The sequence below is a fragment of the Periophthalmus magnuspinnatus genome, chromosome 18 (assembly GCF_009829125.3).
Source record: "Periophthalmus magnuspinnatus isolate fPerMag1 chromosome 18, fPerMag1.2.pri, whole genome shotgun sequence".
In the NCBI taxonomy this organism is placed as follows: domain Eukaryota; kingdom Metazoa; phylum Chordata; class Actinopteri; order Gobiiformes; family Gobiidae; genus Periophthalmus; species Periophthalmus magnuspinnatus.
Genome location: NC_047143.1, coordinates 18,471,545 through 18,489,091, shown reverse-complemented (window position 1 = coordinate 18,489,091; position 17,547 = coordinate 18,471,545). Strand labels below are relative to the sequence as shown.

Below are 17,547 nucleotides of genomic sequence, written 5' to 3'. Positions count from 1 at the left end.
TATCATTCATGATAAGAAATTATCATGAAATCACATGATATGTAAAATGAGGAACCGAGCAAAAAGCAGCTCTCTGTTGTTGACCAAAGTCTACACCTTCAGTAAATAAATTATAAGTTTAATGACACCTACTCAAGCAGCCTGTGTATCGTCATTCTGATCCAACTTCAGTCTGATGCTCCTCTGCTGTCATTGTCACGGAGTAATCCATCCTCCGTGCGTAAAGGTGCCGAGTAGAAGCATAAATCAAAATGAGGCTGATTTTGTGCTGGTTCATGTTTTCCCCCTGGAGGGACCTGTTAAAACCGCTGCTAACAAATTTGCAGGTGTTGTCGATATGAATGTGTGCCGGTCCCTAGCTTTTGTGATGTTTGTATTGTATTGTTTGGGAATGGTTGATTGGTGTTGTGCGCTTTGTATGTTGGGCTGAGATGGGGTGGGATGGGGATGTTGATTTTAATTTATTATTATTATTATTATTATTTATTTATTTTATTTTTTTTGTGTTTTGGCACTTGTGCAGTGGGGGTGTTGTTTATATGTTTATGTACTTGTGCTGTGTGCAGCTCTGCCGCACTATACTTGTGTGTTTGTTAAAAAAAAAAAAAGGGGGGGGGGGGACATCTAGGTTGTATTCTAATGTGATTTGTTTTTCAGTCGATGTCCCTAATAAAAATATTTGGGGGGGGGGACGCTGCTACACCATTATCCAGCAAATTTCATCTTCCCAGAGCCTGCGCATCGAGCACCAGGCACTACGAAGACGCAGAGCCGCAAATAGGTGAAAGGCTCCGGGCATAAGACTGTGGATGGGCTGTCTGCTGGTTAGGGTCCCCCTTTCTGAGACTGAGTTGTCAGAGTCTCAGAGGTGATCACTCCCTGAGGCTGCTAGACAGGCTGCCCCTCACCGGCTAGTCTCTGCAGGTGACTCGCTGCAGAGAGTGGGGCTTTTTTGGTTCACTGTGGACACTTTGCACATCGTTATTCATACGACTTGTGTGGATGTATTTATTTTTTCAAATTTTTTAGAACATTCACAAGTTTGCTGTACTTTATGGCTGGTCTTGAGTTTTAGTTTGGACACAGTTGACACAAGTGCATTGCTGGAGAGTAGTTAGTTACATCAGGGAGGGGCTCACGAAAATTAGGTTCAAACTTTCAGTGTGCCGTCACATCAGCATCGAACATTTCCACACGGTGCACAGGTACAAATCCTTGAGTGGACTGCGGGTACACAAGAGCAGTGCCGCGTTATATGATCAGTGTATCTGCAAACAGAGCTATGACTTCCATGATGAACTCTTCTCTAAATCACGACTAAACCTGGACTCATTCACGTTATTTCATGATCATTTCTTATCACAAATGTTCACGATAATTTCGTGTCACGTTTTAACATGAAACTATCATGTAATTTCCTGAAACTATCACGTAATTTCGACATAAGTATTGCGTAATTTCTTGATGCTGCTTATTTTAATTTAAATACAAAATGGCAGTTCTACGCCGCCGTAGTTTGGGGATATCCAAGTTTTTTTCCCCAATTTCTTTACAAAATTTGAGAGTTCCAAAAGGCTTTCCTTTTTGGCAAGACTTCATTATGACTTGTTATTGACTTCCTTATGAATGTATTTGTAAATTTTTAGTTAGTTTCACTGATTCTGTTTTCAATTCGGATACAGAATTACTATATTTTGATATTTTAAATGATTTGATTAGAAGATGACTTCCTGAGGGGATTGCTTTTAATATGTCCTGAAATTCTCTATATTTGAAGGGGGAATTTTGCTCATATTGAGGTCATGGATACTTATACCGTGGTTGAGGAAGGCTTTTTTTGTCTGCTGGTGTATGACGTCATTTAGAAGCGCCGCCGCTAACATGTGCAGAGTTTCCAGTTTAAACAACTTCTTCACACAGTCTATGGTTTTATCCTGTTTTTTCTTTCTTGATTTTGTTTTTGCACCATCTGCGTCCTCACAGAATCGGACATTCTCTAAATCGTCTTCGATACAAGAGGAAACTGGAGTAGGTGCTTTTTATTACTTTTTTCTTGCAAAGCTAACAAGCTAACCCCAACAGCCCTCTGACAGCAATACAAGACATCATGGCTAATGAAAATGTGAATATTGTTTCACCGTGTGAAAATAAGGAGCAGGCGGGTGACAGTGAAAGCACGGTAGAAACAAATAAAAACTCAGAGGAATCCACAGAGACCCAAAGTCTGTCTAAAAGGCAAAGAAAAAAACTTCTGAGGCAAAAGAAATGGGAAGAAGAGAGAGAACTGCGAAAGTAAGTTGTAATACATTTACCGTTTTCTGTACATAATATTGCAAGTATTTAACCTCTGCTTATTATGTAGTAATGAGATTATGGAATGATTTTTTTTTCTTGGAGAAGACATTTGATATAAAAGATTTATTGTCTTTTCTAGTTGTCAACAAAATACAGTTTGGCATCTGACTGATCCAGCTGCAATAATATAAAAAAATATATAATCAGTGCCATCTGCAGTCATTCATCATTAGCAGCTGAAAGGCTGAATTTTTGTATTTACTTCTGGCTGATCTGTATTGCAGACAAAAAAGAAAGGACAGAAAGCAGCAGCGTCGGCTCCAAAGGCAAAACAACCAGGATGAGGAGAGGACAGAGATTGACCGAAATCCAAGGAAAAGGCTTCGGAAAGTGGTGACCCTCAGCTCTGTCAGGCTAGTGGTGGACTGCAGCTTTGATAGCTTGATGCATTTGAAGGTACAACCACAAATTATGAATTTTAGTGTATGTAATAGTTTCAATACAAAATCTTGATAACATTATCTAGTTGGGTGAGAATAATCAGACAGTATTGGTATGGTATGACTGAAAAAATTACAGCCATTCTTTCCTAAAATAAAAGGAATACATTTTGATATGTTATCATGAAATTTAGGCTTTGAAATACACAATATTAGTAATTAATGATCAAAACGCAGAACAAATGGAGCAACCAACTTTAATCCTATGTTTAATCTTATGTTTAATCCTATGTTACGTTTTAATTCTATGTTGCATTACAACATAATGCAACTCGATATGAAGAAATTCCAAGTATTCAGAATACACTACACTGACTGGACCATGTAAAGGGTTACATTGCAAAATGCATTTTAATGGAAGTATTCAGTATTCTGAAATAAACTAAAAATATGTTTTCTCCCCAGTTTTGTAATCCAAGCATTTAAACCTGTTACTAAACAGTTATAGTAATTATAACTGTTAGAGCAGTGATCTAAGTAAATTGTGGAAAATTATATTACATTTTCACAAATTGAGTTTTAGTAATATTTGTTTTTATACAGTGAAGTCCAACTACCACTGTAAACACTAAAGTCACATTTATGTTTGCGTTCTTTTGCTTTTTTCAGGATGTTAGAAAACTTCACAAACAGATCCAGCGGTGTTACGCAACAAACAGAAGAGCCCCATTTCCAGTCCAGGTTAATTTCCACTTAACTTGACATTGAAAATCCAACATAGACAGCAAGTTATCGTTGTATGTGATGTAATGTATACTCTCACTTCATCAGTTCATAGTGACAAGCTTGGGTGGACAGCTGAAACAGAGCATGGATGAAAAGGACAAAGGATGGGTTAACTGGAAGGTGAGACATAAACCAAAAATGACAAACCATTTTTTGCCATTAAAAATACTTTTTTTTTGCATAGTCATAAGCATTTGTGGGTTTTTTTTTTCCTGTGAGTAGGATATCTCTTTCAAAACAGAGCATTACAGTGAAGTTGTGGCCAAAGAGGACCTGGTTTACCTCACTTCAGACTCTCCAAATGTGCTGACAGAACTGGACCAAAACAAGGCCTACGTCATAGGAGGCCTGGTGGACCACAACCACCATAAGGTTTGACTATCTTAGGTCGTTTTGGTTTGATAGGAGTACAACAAACCTTACTGATATTTATTTTAATTTCCAGGGTATTACTTTTGAGAAGGCAAAAGAGCTAGGGATTGCTCATGCGCAGCTTCCACTCAGCAGTTTTGTAAAGATGAACAGTCGCAAAGTCCTGGCTGTCAACCATGGTATGACACTAGTCCGAAAATAAAGCACAGACATAAATCTGCGCTTTTCTTTTCTGGTGGAGGGTATGTGATCTGCTTGTCTTCATGTAGATGTTATTGTTATGTTTTGAATGTTCCACCATATGGCATTAAACTCTTCTACCTTTATGGAGACAAGCAAGTGACATCAGGTGCAGATGTCAGGTACAGGTCTGAAATGTGGAGAGACAACCACACTTACCATAAAAATACATGTTTTTCTAGGTATTATGTTTGCACACACACAAAAAATCATCACTGTGAAACATTTCAGACAAAACAATACGATCTCCATGGAAACAAGCAGGTGGTGGAACATGCACAAGAAAAGTTACTTGGTTGTGATGCAGAATTGTGCATGCATGTGTGCTCTTGCTCATATGATCTGCAACTTTCACTATAACATTTAAGTAAGCGCTCTACCAAAATGTGTTAATTAGAACCTATAAAGGCTGATAATCTGGTAAAAAAAAAAAAAAAAAAAAAAAAGCCATTTTAATCCAGTCATCAATTCTTTTAACCATACATGGTAAAACAAAGATGATCTGTATCTTCTTAACATTGCAGTGTTTGAGATAATCCTGGCATATTTGGAGAAGGGTAATTGGCAGGACGCCTTCTTTACGGTCCTACCACAGAGAAAGGGAGCTGTGGCTCTGGACCAGGATGGAGCCCAGGACCAAGAGGAGGAAGAGGAGCAAGAATCAGATTTTGATTCAGATGAACAGGCACCACCACAGATGGGGAAAAATGGAGAGGACACATCGAGTTAACCAAAGGAACAAAAGAAGTGGACTTTGAAGCATTTTGGGTTAAATTAAGAAGATTGATGCCTTTGTTAAGTTGAACTTTATTTTTTACACTATTATTTATTTTAAAAGTTTGACCTGAGCAACTACTCGATTATTGGAAAAAACAAATCAATTCACATTCACATTCTGTTTGATGCTCAGTTGAATAAGCGAATTGCATAAAATGTTGTTCAATATTTTGTGTTATTATTTATTTTCAGATCATTATAGGGGGTTATTTTCAATTTATATGAACATTAGTTATCAGAATAAAATGAGGCATACACTACAAAGGGCTTGCAACAGTTTCGCATTGTTTGTTTGTTTGTTTTTTCAAGTTAAGCTTAAGCCAAGATAACTAGATATTTCTTGTTTTTTTTTTTTCCATGAACTTGTCTTGTATTTACGATGATCATCACTCAGGAGGACTGCAACACGCGATGGTGGGTCACTTGTGCAGCCGGAAGTTGTGGTATCCTTGGTAACGGGAGTAAGGTGACGCTGTGCACTGGCAGAGTTAATAGAAGAATATATTACTCTACAGAATAGCACAATGTCTCGAAAAGCCCTCAAAGTGCTGGTGGAAATAAATATTCGGGGGGTAAGATGCATTTTCAATCTTTGCAATTTATAAATAATGGTGAAGACATTTTGTGCCTTTAAGCTGCAGAAGTGTAAAAGCAAGACGTCAAAGTCAAGAGTACATCGCCATTATTATGTTGATACTGGTTTCTTTTAACATTATTTATGAGCCAAGATTTGTTTGCACTAGTCTGTTGTTGACCTGATATATATTTTTTTTAACTGTAGAAACATTTTTTCTTAGCTATGGAGTTTTATGCACTGCAAAGAGTAGCTTCCAATTCTGTTTATATATATATGTGTGGGTGTGTATATATATAAAATTGTAAATGTATATTTATGCAATGTTTGTTCGATATCAAAATAAAAACTCAACTAGACTCCACTGTCCCAACAGCTTTCCCGTGAAATTACAAGCAGGGCAAACCAGATACATGTGTATCTCTTTATCTCCCCCTGCTGCTCTACAGTAGAAATGCAGTTGCGTAGACTGCTGATCTAACATTATTACTTTTCTTTGTCAGGTGTCATGTCCTGGAGTTCGTCTCATGGCGTGTGAAGACATCTACCTCAGTGTGTGCTTCATGGGACAGTTCAGACAGACCCAGTGCCTCCCAGCTGTGTTCCCTCTGCTGTTTCACGAAAAGATGACTTTTGAAAAGGCAAGTCCATATAATGTACAATTTTGTTTAGTTTTTGCTTGCAATTTGTAAAATTTTGTTGTTTTGTTTGGTCAGATTTTCAGATATGCAGTTGACCCTGGAGATATTGCAGTGATGCTTGAATGTAAGGCACTTAATCTTGGGCCTATCCTTTTGCTTGTATTTTAATCAACATTAACTTTGTTCTTTCAGATGAGACAGTCCGAACTGAACTTATGCAACTCATACCACCAGGTTAGTATTATTATGAGCAATAATGGGTAAATAAACTTGTATATTGCTTAGGATACACACAAAAACAAGCATACCAAAACTTTATTAAGTCAGACATTCTTCACTGCATTTTTCATTTCTCTATGTTGAAAAAAGGTTGTGTACCTTTAGTTAAGTGTTACGTTTCACCATATTGCTTGATCTAAAAATGTAAACATTATACAAGTTTTGTTTATTGCTTTCTGACAGTGGGAATGACTTTGGCCTACTACACAAATGATGCTCGCAGATTCCTCTTCCCAGAACCAAAACTAGTTCCTCCATTTTCTGGAACTGAGCAGGAGATTTTGATGACACGATCACAGAATTTTCCTGTGAGTCCAGTATATTTGTCATCTATTCAATGTATTTGGATGTTATGTTAACTAATAGTGCATAATGTAATGTTTTCACTGGAGATGTTAATGCCTTGAATGTTTGACAGTATGGTATTATTTATCTACATAGAGACAAGCAGGAGACACCACCAGCAGACATATTATTATATAATATATTATCTCCTCCACATTGCCAGTCCCTCTCACTCTCCTGGCTCCTCCTCCTCTCTCCAGCTCTCTGTTCCCTCTGCCCAACTCATCACCATGGATGGCAGAGCCTTCAGCCACTCTGCTCCCCAGCTCTGGAAGTCATTCCCACCTGACCTCTGCTCCCCTCCTCTCTTCAAATCACAACTCAAAACTTACCTGTTCAGACAATCCTACACCACATAACTAATCACATTGTCGTCCAGTTTTACATTGTATTGTGCATGTGTTTTTTTTTCCACCTGTTTTTATGGTTTTAATTTTGTCTGTACAGTGCCCTTGGATGTTTTGAAACACACATATTATTATTATTATTTTATTTTAATTTTTTTATTTTTTTTAAGTTCTATAAATACCCATATTTTAATAAATGTGAAATAAGTTTAACACCATACTGTGGAAAATAACAGGCAAAGAAATAACATCTCCATGGTGACAGACTCTCAACCTGAAAAGTTACATAATGCTCATTTAAATAAAGCAATATTATGCTTAATATTTTTGACAGGGTATTATTTGTCCAAGATTGGAATTCTCAACTGCAACAACCATCTTTGAGTGTGCAGTGAATGCAGAAATCATTGATTACCCAAATGTACCCTTGGTAACTATTTAAAATGGCCATGTTAAGATTTATTATAATATTATTATGAGAAACCAGCACAGAATAGTTGACAGTTTTTGTTTGTTTTTTTCATTCAGAGGCCATTTATGAGGCGGCCAAGGCGCTGTAGCTGTCCCAGGATCTCCTCCCCTCAAAGAAGGCCTTGCAGTGTGGGCAGAAGAAGAAGTGCCAGGGAGGACCAGGGCATATCCAGGGCCCGCTCCGTGTCTCCTGTGAGGGGCAGCAATAACCAACGCCTAGCCCATCTCAGCCTGGACTCAGACCAGGATCCAGCCAGCAGTCCACAGCATGTAAGTACCACCGTACACCAGCAGGAGCAATAGAGCTTTTCTAATTTCTTTGCTTTTCATAATACACTGTTTATCATCTTCATTTGAAAACACTATGGGGAAATCAGAATGTGCCATATGTTCAGTTTTGTGTTTATTAATGCTTTGATATATCATGCAATGATATGTAGGATACATAGACCACTTATTCAACTTGTCTACATGTTAACCTAACCTATTCAACTTGTTCAGCCTCAAACCTATTCGTAATGCTATAGGCTACCCACCCAGGTGTTTTTTGTTAGTACTTACAGGTGTGCTATGTAGCTTTTCATGTAGAACAAAATCTCTCTCCTTGTCCATGGAGATACTTTGTTGTGGTTGTATGTTCCACTGTATGGCATTAAATTATCTATCTCCATAAAAACAAGCAGGAAAGATGACCACCCCGCTCACTGTAAGAGTGTATGTTTTTAATATAAATACCCATAATTGAATAAATGCATGTTAGATTCACCACCCAAAAAGTTACATAGTGTTCATTTAAATTAATTGATTTGATAGTTAGACTAAAAATTCCTTTATGCATACTATAAATCTCCAAATTATTGCACTTATTAGAATACAATAATACATTATTGCTTTATTTCCTTTAGACCTTATTTCCTTTATACAATGTGTTGAAGAACTATAAATTCACTCAGTAACTCTTAAACTCATTGACCATGCTCTGTGCCATGTTAACAGGGGCTGTCCTCAAGGGCTGGAGCCAGATCTGCATCACCCCATCTGACATCAAGACTCGCCAGTCTAACAGTGAGCAGGTCTCCCTCTACAGGTGCATGGGCATATTCAAATATCACATAGAGATATTGAGATTAATCTGTTAATTGATAATAAATGATTGACCACATGATTGTGATTGAACTGTAATATGATAACTGTGACCATTTTATAAGAAAAATAAATATAGATTCAATATATTCTTGGGTTTTAGCCTACTGTGATATGCAAAACTGTGACTTTTTCACATTCAAAAGATATATCAGTAATATTTTGCTTAAAATTGTTTATTGTTATGGCAGTGATCCTACTTTTTCATCATTCTAAAACCCATGGATATAAACAATTAGATAAAATAAAAAATATTACTTTTTTTTTACACATTAACGTTACTTTATTACTAAAAAGCATTGGGTATTATTAGGCATTATTAGGCCCCTCCCCGAACCCCCACCTTAACGTGGTGGAGGGGTTTGAGCACCCGAATGATCCTGGGAGCTATGTTGTCGGGGGCTTCATGCCCCTGGTAGGGTCACCCATGGCAAACAGGTCCTGGGAGACGGGTCTGACTAAGAGCGGTTCAGAAGCCCATCATGAAGGAAAAAACATCAAGGCCGTTTACGTCGCCTGGACTGGCTTTACCGGGGCCCCACCCTGGAGCCAGGCCTGGGGTGGGTGCTCGGCAGCAAGTGCCTGGTGGTCGGGCCTTTCCCCACAGGGCCTGGCCGGGCCCAGCCCGAAGAAACGACGTGGGGCCGTCCTCCCGTGGACCCACCACCTGCGAGAGGAGCCATGAGGGGCGGGTGCAGAGAGATCTGGGCGGCAGTCGAAGGCGGGGACCTCGACGACCAGATCTCCGGACATGGAGACTAGCTCTGGGGACATGGAATGTCACCTCCCTGGGGGGGAAGGAGCCTGAGCTTGTGCGGGAGGTTGAGCGTTACCGGCTAGATATAGTCAGCCTCACCTCCACGCACAGCTTGGGCTCTGGAACCCAACTTCTTGAGAGGGGTTGAACTCTCCACTTCTCTGGCATTGCCCGCGGGGAGCGGCAGCGAGCTGGTGTGGGCTTGCTCATTGCCCCACAGCTCAGCCGCCACGTGTTGGAGTTCACCCCGGTGAACGAGAGGGTCTGCGCCTGCGCCTCCGGGTCAGGGACAGGTCTCTCACTGTTGTGTTGGCCTACGGGCCAAACAGCAGTGCAGAGTACCCGGCCTTCTTGGAGTCCCTGGGAGGGGTACTAGACAGTGCACCAACTGGGGATTCCGTTGTTCTCCTGGGGGACTTCAATGCCCATGTGGATAATGACAGTGACACTTGGAGGGCGTGATTGGGAAGAACGGCCTCCCTGATCTGAACCCGAGTGGTGTTTTGTTATTGGACTTCTGTGCTAGTCACAGTTTGTCCATAACAAACACCATGTTCGAGCACAAGGGTGTCCATCGGTGCACGTGGCACCAGGACACTCTAGGTCGGAGGTCAATGATTGACTTTGTTGTCGTGTCATCTGACCTCCGACCGCGTGTCTTGGACACTCGGGTGAAGAGAGGGGCTGAGCTGTCAACTGATCACCACCTGGTGGTGAGTTGGATCCGCTGGCGGAGGAGGAAGCCGGACAGACCTGGCAGGCCCAAGTGCATCGTGAGGGTCTGCTGGGAACATCTGGCGGAGCCCTCTGTCAGAGGGGTCTTCAACTCCCACCTCCGGGAGAGCTTCTCCTTGATCCCGGGGGAGGCTGGGGACATGGACTCTGAGTGGGCCATGTTCTCCATCTCTATTGTCGATGCGGCTGCTCATAGTTGTGGTCGTAATGTCTGCGGTGCTTGACGCGGCGGCAATCCCCGAACCCGGTGGTGGACACCGGAAGTAAGGGATGCCGTCAAGCTGAAGAAGGAGTCCTATCGAGCCTTGTTGGCTCGTGGGACTCCTGAGGCAGCTGAAGAGTACCGGCGGGCCAAGCGTGCCGCGGCTCGTGCAGTCACAGAGGCAAAAACTCGGGGTTGGGAGGAGTTCGGGGAGGCCATGGAGGAGGACTATCAGACGGCCTCAAAGAAATTCTGGCAAACTGTCCGACGCCTCAGGAGGGGGAAGCAGTGCTTCACCAACACTGTTTACAGTGCGGGTGGAGAGCTTCTGACCTCGACTGGGGATGTTGTCGGGTGGTGGAAGGAATACTTTGAGGATCTCGTCAATCCCACTGTCACGTCTTCCGAGGAGGAAGCAGAAACTGGGGACCCGGAGGCAGACTCGTCAATCACCCTGGCTGAAGTCACTGAGGTGGTTGGCAAGCTCCTCGGTGGCAAGGCTCCGGGGGTGGATGAGATCCGTCCTGAGTACCTCAAGTCTCTGGATGTTGTGGGGCTGTCTTGGCTGACACGTCTCTGCAACATCGCGTGGCGGTCGGGGACAGTACCTGTGGAATGGCAGACCGGGGTGGTGGTCCCTCTGTATAAGAAGGGGGACCGGAGGGTGTGTTCCAATTACAGGGGAATCACACTCCTCAGCCTTCCTGGTAAGGTCTATTCCAGGGTATTGGAGAGGAGAATCCGACTGATAGTCGAACCTCGGATTCAGGAGGAGCAGTGTGGTTTTCGTCCTGGTCGCGGAACACTGGACCAGCTTTATACTCTCCATCGGGTCCTTGAGGGTTCATGGGAGTATGCCCAACCAGTCCACATGTGTTTTGGGGATCTGGAGAAGGCATTTGACCGTGTCCCCTCGTGGTGTCCTTTGGGGGGTGCTCTGGGAGTATGGGGTCCGGGGCTCTTTGCTAAGGGCTGTCCGGTCCCTGTATGACCGGAGCAGGAGCTGTGTTCGCATTGCCGGCAGTAAGTCAGACCTGTTCCCGGTGCATGTTGGACTCCGCCAGGGCTGCCCTTTATCACTGGTTCTGTTCATTATATTTATGGACAGAATTTCTAGGTGCAGCCAGGGGCCGGAGGGGGTCTGGTTTGGGAACCACAGGATTTCATCTCTGCTGTTTGCAGATGATGTTGTCCTGATGGCTTCTTCGAACCAGGACCTGCAGCAGGCACTGGGGCGGTTTGCAGCTGAGTGTGAAGCGGCTGGGATGAGAATCAGCTCCTCCAAATCCGAGGTCATGGTTCTCGACCGGAAAAAGGTGGTTTGCCCTCTCCGGGTGGGTGGTGAGTCTCTGCCTCAAGTGGAGGAGTTCAAGTATCTCGGGGTCTTGTTCACAAGTGAGGGAAGGATGGAGCGTGAGATTGACAGGCGGATCGGTGCAGCGTCTGCAGTGATGCGGTCGCTGTATCGGTCCGTTGTGGTAAAGAAGGAGCTGAGCCCAAAGGCAAAGCTCTCGATTTACCGGTCAATCTATGTTCCTACCCTCACCTATGGTCATGAGCTCTGGGTAATGATCGAAAGGACAAGGTCGCGGATACAAGTGGCCAAAATGGGTTTCCTCCACAGGGTGGCCGGGCACACCCTTAGGGATAGGGTGAGGAGCTTGGTCACACTGGAGGAGCTCGGAGTAGAGCCGCTGCTACTACACGTTGAGAGGAACCATTTGAGGTGGCCTCCTGGACGCTTCCCTAGGGAGGTGTTCTGGGCATGTCCCACCGGGAGGAGGCCCCGGGGAAGACCGAGGACACGCTGGAGGGACTATGTCTCTCGGCTGGCCTGGGAACGCCTTGGGGTCCCACCGGAGGAGCTGGAGGACGTGTCCGGGGTGAGGGAAGTCTGGGAGTCCCTGCTTAGACTGCTGCCCCCGCGACCCGGATAAGCGGAAGAAAATGGATGGATGGATGGATTATTAGGCAATGTGGGTGAAACTGAGTTAAGAATTTTACAGTTCAATTCAGTTCAATTTATATTTCAATTAATTTAAAATACAACTTAAGCTGCCCAAAGTACTTCACATAAACAACAAGAAAAACAAATATACATAAAATACGACACACAGGCAAAAAAAACAATAAAACACCAAGATATCCTGCCTACCTACAACTAAATGCCAGGGAGAAGAGGTGCGTTTTTAGTCTGGTCTTAAACTGCTCTACAGACTGAGAGGATCTAACAGGCAGAGGGAGGCTGTTCCATAATAGTTCACTGCCACAGGCAATGGCTCTGTCTCCTATGGTTTTGAGCCTGACCCTGGACACAGCTAACAGAAGTTGGTCAGCTGACCTCAGGGCCCTGGGTGGAGTATAGGTCTCCAGTAGCTCTCTCAAATATGCAGAATGCATAGAATGCAGATATTTGAAATGGGGAGCCAGTGCAGGTTGCACAGCGCAGGCATGATGTTCTGTTGTCTTTTAGTTTTTGTGAACAGACGAGCTGCAGCATTCTAGACATTTCGGAGCGTTCTAGACATTTTCCCTGCAGAAAGCCCTGGTCCAGCCCCACATACAAACTATTACAATAATCCAGGCGCAATGTTACAAACACGTGGATAGCTCTTGCAAAATCTGACTGTGGAAGGTAAGGCTTTACTTTGGGAACAAACCTCAACTGAAAGAAGCTGGAATTTATCACAGAGCTAATGTGCTTGTCCAGTTTGAACACAGAGTCCACAATCATCTCAAGATTCCTCACTACACGGCAACAATAAGAGGACAAAGGACCAATCACATTGTCATGCCCAAGCAGTGGGTTAGTTTGACCAAAAAACACAATCTCAGTTTTATTTTGATTTAAGTTCAGGAAGTTTGACCAAATACTTGTTTGGTCATAGTGTCAAAAATCGAGAATCATTGTAATAATTGTTTCTTCTCACAAGATTTGATATTGTTCTGGAGCCTCATTTTCAAATTTAGACTTCATTTTGATTTTGTTTATTCATATCCAGCTAAATTTGAACTCTGTCATGAACCTTATTTGAACTCTGGTAATGTTTGATGCCTTTAACTGAGACTATTGTCAGAAATGATGAGCTTTTTAAATAGACAATGATTTATTTTATGTGTTAGTTTTACTAGTGTCACATTCTTTCAATATTTCCAAACAATGTCCGCAAATCATCTTGTAAAACTTGTTTATTGCTATATGACTATGTGTATGTGACCTGCTTTAATTGAAATTCTGCCTGTTTTCTGTTTTAGTGAGATTTGCATCACCAGATCCCAGACAGTCCTTTTCTAATGGTCAGGTATGCAGCTTTTCTGTCTTTATTTTCACATTCACCCAAAAGTCCAATGTAATTAATTAAATAAATAAAAATAAATAATTTTGTTAAAATATTTTATTTTGTTATTCCAACTGCACTTGATTTGATAGGTTGAGGAGGCAGCCTATGGGGACCTAAATCTACAAGATTCATTCCAGAGCATTGACCTTTCACCTCCTCTCCTGTCTGCTACATCTAGAAGGTATCCATTTTAAAATGAGTTTGTAATCATTTTATGTACTCTATAAAAGCCAATTGTGCTGGAAGTGGCTGTACTGTTTTTAACTTGAAGTTGCTTGATAAAAAGAACAACAACTGATTCAACCCATATCCAAAGACCACTTTGGCATACAGAGGGCACTTAGTTACACACGTGGACAAAATTGTTGGTACCCGTCATCGGTTAATGAAAGAAAACTCACAATGGTCACAGAAATAACTTGAATCTGACAAAAATAATAATAAATAAAAATTCTATGAAATTTAACCAATAAAAGTCAGACATTGCCTCTCAACCATGCTTCAACAGAAATACTTAAAAAATAAACTCATGAAACAGGCCTGGACAAAAATGATGGTACCCCTAGAAAAGACTGAAAATAATGTGACCAAAGAGACATGTTAATCCAAGGTGTGTCCACTAATTACTACTAAAAACTAATCACAGGTGTCTACAATCTTGCAATCAGTCAGTGGGCCTATATATAGGGCTACAGGTCACTCAACATGAACCAGAGGAAGCAAAGGAAAGAGTTGTTTCAGGAGATTAGAAAGAAAATTATAGCCAAGCATGTTAAAGGTAAAGACCATCTCCAAGCAGCTTGATGTTCCTGTGACTACAGTTGCACATATTATTCAGAAATTTAAGATCCATGGGACTGTAGTCAACCTCCCTGGATGTGGCCGCAGTAGGAAAAAATTTATGACAAATCAAATGATAACAAAAGAGCCCAGAAAAACTTGTAAAGAAATTAAAGGTGAACTTCAAGCTCAAAGAAAATCAGTGTCAGATCAAACCATCCGTCATTGTTTGAGCCAAAGTGGACTTAATGGGAGACGACCAAGGAGGACATCATTGTTGAAAACAAATCATAAGAAAGCCAGATTAGAATTTGACAAAAAGTTCCATTTTTGTCTCATCTGTCCATAGAACAGTCTCTCAGAAACTTTGTGGCTTGTCAACATGTAGTTTGGCAAATTCTAATCTGGCACATTCAGCTCTATGTTCACAGATGGAAAAATGAAGCATATCAAGAAAAGAGCACTGTCCCTACTGTGAAACATGGAAGAGGCTCTCTTATGTTCTGGGGCTGCTTTGCTGCTTGGCACAGGGTATCTTGAATCTCAAGACTCAAGGGATTCTAGAGAGAAATGTGCTGGCCAGTGTCAGAAAGCTTGCTCTCAGTCGCAGGTCATGGGTTTTGCAACAGGACAATGACCCAAAACACACAGCTAAAAACACCCAAGAATGGCTAAGAGGAAACATTGGACTATTGAGTGGCCTTGTATGAGCTCTGATCTAAATCCTATTGAGCATATTTGGAAGGAGCTGAAACATGCCGTCTAGAAAAGGCACCCTTCAAACCTGAGACAACTGGAGCAGTTTGCTCATGAGGAGTGGGCCAAAATTCCTGCTGAGAGGTACAGAAGTCTCATTGACAGTTACAGGAATCGTTTGATTGCAGTGATTGCCTCAAAAGGTTGTGCAACAAAATATTACGTTAAGGGTACCATCATTTTTGTTCAGGCATGTTTCATGAGTTTATTTTTTTTATGTTTCTGTTGAAGCATGGTTGAAAAGCAATATCTGACTTTCATTGGTTACATTTTATAGAATGCTTATTTATTATTACTTTTGTCAGATTCAGGTTGTTTCTGTGACCATTGTGAGTTTTTCTTTCATTAAACGACGGGTACCAACTATTTTGTCCATGTGTGTATATGGGAGTGAATTTGCAGGCCTAGCAGGTTCAAAGACTTAGATTTATCTGCGTTCATTTTTCTTGTTTCTCTTTGTAGATCTGCGTCAAGTTCTCACATAATGTGGGAGGAGGTCCAAGGGCGTGTGCGTGGTCTTCTCACTACCCCTAAAGCTGTACACCGACTTGCCTATGTAAGTTACTGGTCATACAAAAAACTGAGCTTTGTAAGTATTTCATAGTTTATTGGTTTATTTTAACAGGTGTAAACATATTAATAAAATAAAAGGGCTGCTTTGCTCAAGATTTGGCTAAAGCTAATTTCCATATGCAATCCCAGAGGTTGTGTTCACGTTCATGTCATAATTTCAGTTGGAGCGCAGGGCCTATATAAAATTTAGTGGGAGTTTCACTAGTTTTGAATGAAATATCCAAATGTTGAACCTTCACACTATTTGGTAATGACTGGTGTCACAAACTTGCCATACTAATCCTTCTACTGACAACAATAAAAATTTTGATGTTGAATATTGGCAGCACTTTTTGAAGCTATTATGAAGAAAAAAAACACTCTTGTGAAATCATGAAATTTGTTTTTGTTTCATGTGGACAGGCCCATTAATTAGATATATTAACCAAATCATGAATCTGACAGTTAAACAGCAAATTCCTCTTTAGAATTCTGAACTGTCCTCCAACTCAGTTTGAAACTTTTAAAGATTCAAGAACATAGTGATGTCATTTGAACACAAGTTTCTTCTTTCCAGGGAGTCACAAATGTGGAAGTAGATGAAGTTTTGGCAAGAAGATCGATCTCTCCTGGTCTGCCAACATAGCAGTCATCGGTTCGAGTAGGTACAAAGTCACATGAACCTGTAATTTAGCCACAAATCAGATCTGTTGCACAGATACTTACAGTGAAATTTGTATTTTATTTGTTGAATTGATTGGCAGTCATTTTTTTACCATTACGTTGAAATGATTCTGCCTAGTACAAAAATATTCTTGTGCAAATGGTTGAAACATATTTCCTCTTGTTTATGTCAGTGTTTTTATGTGCATTGCCTCTGATAAATAAATAAAATTAAACGTAATGATTCTAAAGGGGAAAATGTTCAGAACCAACCAACTTGCAAAGAAAAAAATGCAATTGTTGTGTTACATTGATTTAAAAAAATTATGAGTTTTAGTATCATCGATTTTGCATTATTTTATCTGATTCTTTGCAGAGATCATCTTGCCAAGACTCTACTGGTGTGACTGTATGTGCTCAGAAAAGAGTATATCAATGTATGGTTATGTCATAGCAGAGGTTTTATACATCTGTCAAAATAATGTTCTACTAAATCAAAAAAATAGATTCAACACACAATGTTATGCCATATATGTGGATTGTAGTATTGTGGGCATTGTCACTGCTGAACTGACATTGTGAAGTCCTCTGCTAAATCACCCCAAAAGTCATTAAAAGCAAATGGTGTCTTTGGCGAGGTGGCTCGGTGCAAACTGCCGACGTTTATCACAGAAATGGCTGCACTCTCTGTCTGTGAGGGATTGGGCCCAGGCTCTGGGAGGAAGTTAGGAACATTGTGATATATTGAAGATGCAGAAATAGAAGTGCACGGAGGTTGCAGTGACAAAAGTGTTCAAAGATTGTAATAGACTAGAAGGAAACAGGTTGAATTAGCCCATCAGAATTCACACCATTACGGACATGTTTACAGGTGTTCTGTGTAACATTTTGTTCAGGGTCTGCATTTATTCACTCACTTGAGTTTTAATTGATAAAAAACTGACTTTGCCTGGAGGTGTCACCTGTATTTACAAGGAGAAATATATGGTAAATGCCATATTGTTGAACATTTTCAATAAAAAATATCTCCATGGAGATAAGCCGGCCCCTC

General features: G+C 41.3%; 2 protein-coding genes across 2 annotated transcripts; both read left to right on the top strand.

Moving 5' to 3' along the window:
• Positions 1-1,862: 1,862 nt before the first annotated feature.
• Positions 1,863-5,166, top strand: trmt10a (tRNA methyltransferase 10A). The gene is made up of 7 exons (XM_033983498.2): positions 1,863-2,292; positions 2,580-2,751; positions 3,405-3,476; positions 3,567-3,641; positions 3,744-3,893; positions 3,967-4,072; positions 4,658-5,166. Exons 1-7 carry the CDS (start codon positions 2,108-2,110, stop codon positions 4,861-4,863), a joined length of 966 nt encoding a protein of 321 aa, XP_033839389.1. The 5' UTR covers positions 1,863-2,107; the 3' UTR covers positions 4,864-5,166.
• Positions 5,167-5,301: 135 nt separating this feature from the next.
• spata6l (spermatogenesis associated 6-like) lies at positions 5,302-16,479 on the top strand. The gene is made up of 12 exons (XM_055228893.1): positions 5,302-5,482; positions 5,988-6,125; positions 6,201-6,249; positions 6,318-6,359; positions 6,588-6,712; positions 7,431-7,526; positions 7,625-7,837; positions 8,564-8,654; positions 13,660-13,706; positions 13,835-13,926; positions 15,744-15,837; positions 16,411-16,479. The coding sequence occupies exons 1-12, from the start codon at positions 5,435-5,437 to the stop codon at positions 16,477-16,479; spliced, it is 1,104 nt and encodes a 367-aa protein (XP_055084868.1). The 5' UTR covers positions 5,302-5,434.
• The last annotated feature ends 1,068 nt before the right edge of the window (positions 16,480-17,547 follow it).